This window comes from Petromyzon marinus, chromosome 15 (genome assembly GCF_048934315.1).
Source record: "Petromyzon marinus isolate PM22_M1 ecotype Great Lakes invasive population chromosome 15, UKy_Petmar_22M1.pri1.0, whole genome shotgun sequence".
Lineage (NCBI taxonomy): Eukaryota > Metazoa > Chordata > Hyperoartia > Petromyzontiformes > Petromyzontidae > Petromyzon > Petromyzon marinus.
The window spans coordinates 2,951,501-2,960,671 of record NC_133681.1 but is presented as its reverse complement, the minus strand read 5'-3'; the positions used below and the strand labels follow the sequence as shown (position 1 = coordinate 2,960,671).

General features: G+C 39.9%; 1 protein-coding gene across 2 annotated transcripts in view; it reads right to left on the bottom strand.

The window, feature by feature from the left end:
- Positions 1-1,292: 1,292 nt before the first annotated feature.
- The window catches only part of LOC116942583 (uncharacterized protein C8orf34-like), a 40,488-nt gene continuing 32,609 nt past the window's right edge, over positions 1,293-9,171 (bottom strand). Inside the window, exons 11-13 of one of the 2 annotated variants that reach the window (XM_032954659.2) lie at positions 8,103-8,148; positions 5,050-5,343; positions 1,293-4,467 (exon numbers count right to left, since the gene is read on the bottom strand). In XM_032954659.2, the coding sequence (XP_032810550.1) occupies positions 4,268-4,467; positions 5,050-5,343; positions 8,103-8,148 (540 nt within the window). In that variant the 3' untranslated portion in view covers positions 1,293-4,267. The remainder of the gene's footprint in view (positions 4,468-5,049; positions 5,344-8,102; positions 8,149-9,171) is intronic. The other variant, XM_032954660.2, reaches the window with a different exon arrangement.

Below are 9,171 nucleotides of genomic sequence, written 5' to 3'. Positions count from 1 at the left end.
CTATCCGCAAAGCTGTTTCTCCTACCATGGAGAAACAACCTCTTGAGACTCCTATCAAAACCATCATGTTACCATACATAGCAGGCGTTACCAAAAAGATTTCCAAAATTCTAAACAAACACAAGATCCAGGTCCGATTCAGTACAGTACACAAAATACGTGATCTGATCCCATCCGTAAAGGATATCATCCCTGACTTACAGTACCCTGGTGTCTATAAACTGAGTTGCATTTGTGGTGATTGTTACATTGGGGAAACGAAACGACATGTATCTGACCGCATTCGCGAGCAAAAGTCAGATTTGAAACACGGTAGGACGAATTATTCTGCCGTGGCTGATCATTGCTATAACGCGGTGGGTTCTCATGATATTGTCTTCTCCGATACCAAGGTGCTCTGCAAGCCATCTGGATACCACCAAAGATTTGTACATGAAGCCATACAGATATACAAACATAGACATAACTTCAACCGAGAGGATGGATTCAAATTGAGCAATCATTGGAAAGATGTTATTAACCAAGTTAAACGTTAACTGCCTTAGGATTTATATTCATATCCATATCTCCGGTCTTTTACTCCTAGCCCTACACACTACCATCACCAGGATATTTGACGTACAATGTTTCAATCGTGCAAATTTGTCTCCCATCACACTCTCCCCCGCCCGGCGCCGCTCCCCCCCCCATCTGTGTTGCCTCCGAAACGTCGTGATTTCATTAACTTTATTTTTATCTACGTGACTTTACCGAAAGAACCAAGGAGTAATATTAACGTGTTTAAGCAAACAGATAGTCCACCGCCGGACTATTGAACTAATTTGAAGGCCAATGTAGACACATTATTATCGAGGCTTCACCCCCCCCCCCCCCCGTATCCTATGCGTACGTACATTGTCAGTAGACCCCCCATACGCAAGTATACTTGTTTGGGTTAACCCCCCCATGCGTACGTACTAAATGGATGGCTCCAAAGGCTGCGGACGCCACTGGTGTTAGATATTCTACAAACATTTTTTTCTATACTTTAAACATACATAATTTAGAATGGGGGCGCCTCAGCCTTCTGTGAGAGTCCTGGTTGGGTATACTTTATCTGAACACCAAGAGCATAATTTGAATGAAATTGGGGTAGGGGGGAGGGGGAAATAAAAAATATATTTCCAAGTTCAAATGTAACTGAACATGCATAACAATTTGCAACCTGTCTAACACGTATTGAATAGATGGTCAAGATCAGTTTTAAAATAAAGTGGTCAGTAGGAATGAGCATTATGACACGGTATACGCTGAACTTTTCATAAACCCATATTTATTTTTATAGTTTCTTATGAAAATGCTAATATCCTCCAGCTAATGCTTTACAGAGGAGGATTCTTTGTTTGTGCCCCCTTCATAAATATGAAAAATGCTGTGGCTTGTTCCGTTGAAAGTAGTCCATATTATTACACCTGTCCGGAATAGACTGTATATTTTTCATTTCCTTAGGGTAGGTTTCGAATAAATCTGTTTTGACTCGGCAAGTAAGTAATATGCAATATAAAGGAATTGTGCCATGCATTACACAACACGCTTGTATTTATTTAGCCTCACTCTATTGTAACACATTGCCCTATTTGCAACAATGTGGATATTAGCATGGAACAACCTTGACTGGACATGTTATATAATATACACATGCGTAGTGTATGTGCATGCTGCTTACGTTGACCATTGCAATGGCAAAGATTATCATAATTATTAAACTGCAGATAAATATGTGCAAAATGCAATGTTAGCATATAATATTCGAGCTTTCCGAATAAAATGTTGGCATTAAAATCCATATTTTCAATGTATGGTCTGTATGTTTACATATACTGTAATATATATGGCATATAGAGCTGTACAGTGAGGGAAAAAAGTATTTGATCCCCTGCTGATTTTGTACGTTTGCCCACTGACAAAGAAATGATCAGTCTATAATTTTAATGGTAGGTTTATTTGAACAGTGAGAGACAGAATAACAACAAGAAAATCCAGAAAAACGCATGCCAAAATTTTTATAAATTGATTTGCATTTTAATGAGGGAAATAAGTATTTGACCCCCTCTCAATCAGAAAGATTTCTGGCTCCAAGGTGTCTTTAATACAGGCAACGAGCTGAGATTAGGAGCACACTATTAAAGGGAATGCTCCTAATCTCAGCTTGTTACCTGTATAAAAGACACCTGTCCACAGAAGCAATCAATCAATCAATCAGATTACAAACTCTCCACCATGGCCAAGACCAAAGAGCTCTCCAAGGATGTCAGGGACAAGATTGTAGACCTACACAAGGCTGGAATGGGCTACAAGACCATTGCCAAGCAACTTGGTGAGAAGGTGACAACAGTTGGTGTGATTATTCGCAAATGGAAGAAACACAAAAGAACTGTCAATATCCCTCGGCCTGGGGCTCCATGCAAGCTATCACCTCGTGGAGTTGCAATGATCATGAGAACGGTGAGGAATCAGCCCAGAACTACACGGGAGGATCTTGTCAATGATCTCAAGGCAGCTGGGACCATAGTCACCAAGAAAACAATTGGTAACACACTACGCCGTGAAGGACTGAAATCCTGCAGCGCCCGCAAGGTCCCCCTGCTCAAGAAAGCACATATACATGCCCGTCTGAAGTTTGCCAATGAACATCTGAATGATTCAGAGGACAACTGGGTGAAAGTGTTGTGGTCAGATGAGACCAAAATGGAGCTCTTTGGCATCAACTCAACTCGCCGTGTTTGGAGGAGGAGGAATGCTGCCTATGACCCCAAGAACACCATCCCCATCGTCAAACATGGAGGTGGAAACATTATGCTTTGGGGGTGTTTTTCTGCTAAGGGGACAGGACAACTTCACCGCATCAAAGGGACGATGGACGGGGCCATGTACCGTCAAATCTTGGGTGAGAACCTCCTTCCCTCAGCCAGGGCATTGAAAATGGGTCGTGGATGGGTATTCCAGCATGACAATGACCCAAAACACACGGCCAAGGCAACAAAGGAGTGGCTCAAGAAGAAGCACATTAAGGTCCTAGAGTGGCCTAGCCAGTCTCCAGACCTTAATCCCATAGAAAATCTGTGGAGGGAGCTGAAGGTTCGAGTTGCCAAACGTCAGCCTCGAAACCTTAATGACTTGGAGAAGATCTGCAAAGCGGAGTGGGACAAAATCCCTCCTGAGACGTGTGCAAACCTGGTGGCCAACTACAAGAAACGTCTGACCTCTGTGATTGCCAACAAGGGTTTTGCCACCAAGTACTAAGTCATGTTTTGAAGAGGGGTCAAATACTTATTTCCCTCATTAAAATGCAAATCAATTTATAACATTTTTGACATGCGTTTTTCTGGATTTTTTTGTTGTTATTCTGTCTCTCACTGTTTAAATAAACCTACCATTAAAATTATAGACTGATGATTTCTTTGTCAGTGGGCAAACGTACAAAATCAGCAGGGGATCAAATACATTTTTCCCTCACTGTATACATTACACATGATTTGGGTACAAATAATAGCACACTAAGTGTTCTTTTTTCCCCATTAAGAAATACAACACTCAATGTTTTTTTTCCTGGTATACCTTCCTCATAAAAACGTAGTAATTTTTTAGCCTTCTGCACTTTCATTAGAGTATTATCTTAATTATATATTTACCAGGGTAGAATATCACTGAAGCCATCTACTGTTTATTTTATGTTAGGATAATAGTTTTGTGGTCAGGTTATTCTATAATTGTACAACTGCCGTGCACGAAAATCAGCATCAACACACAATGTAATATATTGCAAAATGTAATAGAATTCCAGAAGCAAATTCTTTACAAATCCGTGGATTTGATCAACTATATTCAGCCGAATCATTTTTTTAACAAAGTGACTGCATAATTAGTAATGTTATTGCATTCATAATAATACGTGTCAGTAAAAGTATGTATTTTATACAACAATAAAACCGAAAATAATAATAACGTTTAACGAGTAAGCTTCATACACCCACACAATGATGCACATGGGTCAGACATTGTTCGTAAAGTATACCATTTATAATGCATCATGCATATGATATTTTGTCAGACTACAATTTTACGTAACTTATTTTTTTACAGAAACAAATTTGTTCTTATTGCGTACCGAGTATTTTGTCTCATTTCATTCGAGATTTTCGCCATTTGTTCATATTAGATAACACACATTACCTTTCGTTATTGTATATCAAAAACAAAAAGGAAAACGAGATTTTAAAAAAAAATCCTACAGCCATTTCTCAAAGGAAGCGCCAAAATAGAAAGGCACAGTTGTGCCACGCATCTGCTGCCAAGATGTCGATACAATGAGCACGTGGTTCTTATCCAGTATTGATGGAAGCCTGGGTCGAGGAGGCTTCCTGTGAAGGTCTTTATGGATCTGGGCACAATCCACTGCTGCTACCTTTGCTGCTGTCCTGTGGGCATCTGATGACATAAGAACGAAGAAGAATTACAGTTGTCACCATCGCAATCAGAGATAAACCGAAAAAAAAACACAGCTGACACATGCACATTTAAAGCAGAGATGCGAGATATGGCTATATAAATATTGCAATTGCAAACTCAAAATATATCTTTGGCAGTAGGTAATTAAATCTGAGTGCATAACGAAAGATCTAAGCACGTGCTTTGGTCTTGATTCATTTTCATCCACTCGTAGTCATTGCGGACTAAAGCAATAACAACAACAAAAACATCCTTGTTGACAAATTATTTTGTGAGCATTGAAATCTGTAAATGATGAGCAATTTTCAAAAACCATCAGCAAACCATGGACAAATTGTCCTGCTCCGTATCACTGCTGCCTGAATTCGTTTTTTTACGGGAAACCTAAAACAGGAGCACCACAAAACTCCGGCAGTTTTTTTTATTGTTGCACAACGCACAAAAGGGCTGGGCCACTTTTTTTATTTATTTGTTTGTTTGTTTGTTCCAAACCCCAGACCGCTCTCGGCGCGTTCCCTTTGAAACTCGTTGCAGCATTTGACACCTAGGCACGGCGCGCACCTTCGCCCGCGGCTTTGCGCTGGAACTTTCCGGGAGCGTCCTCGGCGAGTGGCTCACGACAGGGATGCGCGATGAAGCGGCTCGGCTCGCTGGCGCTCCTGGCGAGTGTGGGAAGGGGGCCGACTTGGCCTGCTGTCTGCTCGACCCTTGCGGTTTGCCGCCGCCGCCGCTGCTGCTGCTGCTGCTGCCGCTGCTGCGTGGCAGCTGCGGCTCGGGGTTTTGGCCGGGCAGCGATTCCCGTTGGGATCTCCTCCCCACCTCCTCCTCGGGCAAAGCGGACGAAGTTGGCTTGGCCTGCTCGGCAGAGAAGGAGAGCTCGATCCCTCTTAGCCGTCGAGATATGAACGTTGGATAACACGGCCTTGAGCATTTTATATATTTACGGTTGTATATTTGCGCCGTGGAAATAGATCGCGATTCTGCAAGGCGCAAAAGCGTCGTGCCCGTGATTGTAAGCGGCGTTTACGAGACACTATGACTATCAACCCCCACCGGGCGAAATGCAAACATCTTCGATGCAAGAAAGTTAAATTTAGTTCGACATTGAACACGACAAATTTCTGAATTTAGCTGCTTTGTTATTTAAGTATTTATCTTAAGGGTCTCTCTTTCAGATCTCCCATGAGAGGAGGCTTTCCTGCTAGCAATTGCATTCCTCCACCTATTTATTTATTTAATTAACTCATTATTGCATCTAATTGCAATGATTTAGGCTTTAATATATAAGGTCATGAACATTCATACACAATGTGATCATAATGCATTTTGTGCATGTTTTGGTAGATTTATAGAACATGTTAACTTACAGGCTGCCTTATTTATGCCTTATAGCCTCCCTTGCACACTAAGCACATACATGTATAATCATCTGCAGACAATTTGTCTGTATTGTGATCACTGAGAGATTTATTCGAAATGTACTTTTTGGCATTGCGATAACAGCTCCATTGGCATTGCGATAACAGCATTGCTGAGGTTGTGTGCAGAGCACACAGAGTGATCATAGCTATTAGACAATTAAGAGATGATACATGAGTCTGTCTTGTTACACACAGCCTTAGTCTGATCATAGTCCCACAAGCTCCCTGAACCCAAAATTACAACGCCGTTTTGTGTTTCTCATATTTAATCATTATCCCTTGACATTGCCACTGAACAAGTAGAAATTGTGTTCCAGAGAATGTTTTTGTTATTTCATAATATTTAAATATTCAGTAAAACAAAAATTACGCCTATATTTAATATTTGTAACGAAATCAAATTGTTAATTTGTAATACAGGGTGTCTGTCGTGGTATCATGCATTATTAAATAATTGTAATTAGACAGCAGTTTGAACTGCGTGGTGAAAGTCAAAATCAAAGTGCTTTCCTGCTCAAATGAGCATGAATGACACTCACTTTCTGCTTAAAGTACTGAGCCTGCGATGGAATTTCCGCATAAATATGGTTTGAGCGATTTTACACAGAGGTCAACGGCCGTTGACTTTCTCACAAAGTGGTAGCAAGTTTATCCACCCCAAAATGGAAACTTGCAACCTTCTGATTTGCGAGCCGCTCGACCTACCCATGAGCCACCTGATGGGATAAGCAGTTGAAATCGTGGCAACATGTTCCTCGCATATGCTTTTGTACATCTGTACATTTTGACAGTTTTTTTTTTTAACAGCGGCTTCTGAAATGATCGCACTCGAGATGTTTGCAAACACCAAGGTCATCTGTCAAATCTCAATTTGATGTGCATCGCTAACGCCATGGCAAACATCAGTCTTTCTTGGGATGAGGCTCTTGCAATAAAGTCTGCGCACGACCAAGCTTATGTTTGACTAATTTTATTGACATAGCTAAACCGTTTCTCTCATTCTATGTAATTATATGTAACTACCCATAAGCACCTCCGTTTAACGCGGTTGGCTACGTACGTCACATTTAACAAGATATTATTTAAATACGTGGCCAATGTACTGATTGATGTCTGACCTTCGACCTCCTCTTCACCAATGGCGTAAGACTTTTCATGCTTTGAGGAAGCTCAAAGCATGTTGAGCAAAACGCCATCGTGTGTTAATAGTTGATGATGAATGTCGTCATGAAAATATTTAAGCCACTGGTGAAGAGTAGGTTAATTGGTCAGAACGCTAATCAATCAATTGGCAGGTCGTGATACTCATATCTTTATAAACTTGATAATCTTGTAAGATGGTGGAGGGATAACGACAATTGGACATATGTGAAAAAGAGCTTCATTGCTAATAGAATTCCTCCGGTATAAATAAAAAAACTCAATAATTTTGGCATCAAACTACCGTGGTAATTTATTATTGAATCAGAATATGTATTTATACCGATGGAATTCGATGAGCTATGAAGCTCTTTTTCACATATGTCCAATTGTTGTTGTCCCTCCGCCCTCCTACAAAATTATCTAGTTTATAAAGGTATGAGTATCACTACGTGCCAATTGATTGATTATCGTTCTTAACTATATAATTAAATTATTGATTTTACCCTGTGTATTTCTCCAATCCATATTGAAGCTTGTGCTTAAATCAAATGTTTATGCATTGCAATTGTTGCATATTGATTTGAGTAACAAATTAATCGCAAATAAGTGGTTATACAATAAGTGGTCTATATATATTGCAGCTGTGCATATTTCCTAAAAATATTACCACGGTTAAAATAGATAGACATTACATGGCAGAATTGGTAAGCGGATATGACTGGTTATAACTATGGAATCCTTTCGCCAGTATAATAATATAGAATAAAAATGTATATTTGCATTTACCACAATTATTCGTGGTTGTGCATATACGATGCCTAGTAATTGGTGTCTATTTGGTGTTTGAACGTCTTAACGCCTTTTTTATAATCATTCAATATGACCAAGTAATGGTTGGATAATTACACAGTTGTCACTTTCCCCAATTAGATAAGTCGCTGCTATTCGTTGCCAATGCATTGCCTCATCAGACATTTGAAAAAAAGCATGAATTGAGATTTTGAATGAATGCAGTGTCAAAAAGAAAATTGAAATGTGTAAACCGCTTACCGGTTAGATGACTTTTGGAAACGGGAACAGGTCTGGCTGGGCATAACTGCAATTCAATGGTTTTTATGTTGTCTTAAAAGCCCCATTGCCTCCACGTAATTATATGCCACACAATATCGGTATAAATATTTTACAGACCCATAGTACCATATTGGACTTACAAACCCACGTTTAAAATGTATAGATTCTGAATATACATTCTGACAGTGACTCAAATTATGACATTTTATCCATCATTCACTGAATTCATGCCCGATGAGTTGTTTGCACACATATTTGACATGCTATTTGCTACATGTCTTTTTGTTAAATTTTTAAACATATAAATGCAAAGTTTTTACCTGAAGAAATCTGAACTCTTTTTCAGGAGAGCTCTGCCTCATGATCATTGCCCAATACACCACGAATAAAGGTTTGGAATGTGGCTCAAAACCGCCGCATAGAACCGGAGAAAACCCATTCCTAAGAGGGGGCACCACTCACACTTACATCTCCACCTTGGTGATCAGCCATCCAAATTTCTCATATTAGATGAGATCAAATGTATTTAGGGTGGTTTTGTAAGAGGATTTTTTTTCTATATATGTAACAAATACACTTTTCCGAATTTGTAAGCTTCCCAATGAAAATGAACCAGACAAACAAATGTGATAACTATTATTTTTATTTTACCAGATAAAGCCCACCCAGTTATATCGCTCTTTTTCAGAAGCGAACTGGCCACAAATGATAACCTGATGAAGTGGCTTATCATGTGGAAATGTATAGCAGCCAAATACTCCAAACGCATATTTCTAAATGTGGAGGGACAAACCGGAGGACCCGGATAAAAATCCATGCAAACACAGGGAGAACATGCAAACTCCAAATATACAGGCGTCAGGGTTGGGATCGAACCCACGACCTCCTGTATGCCAGGCGAGGTAGTTAACATCTCGCCAAGCGGAAGTCCGCCTGGAATCCCTGGATGCATTTCATGTAAACAGGCGCTTTTATAATTCTACTATTAGAGCAATTGTTAGTCCTGTAAAGATCACTCCGAGTAACCCACGCTTCACTTTTTATTATG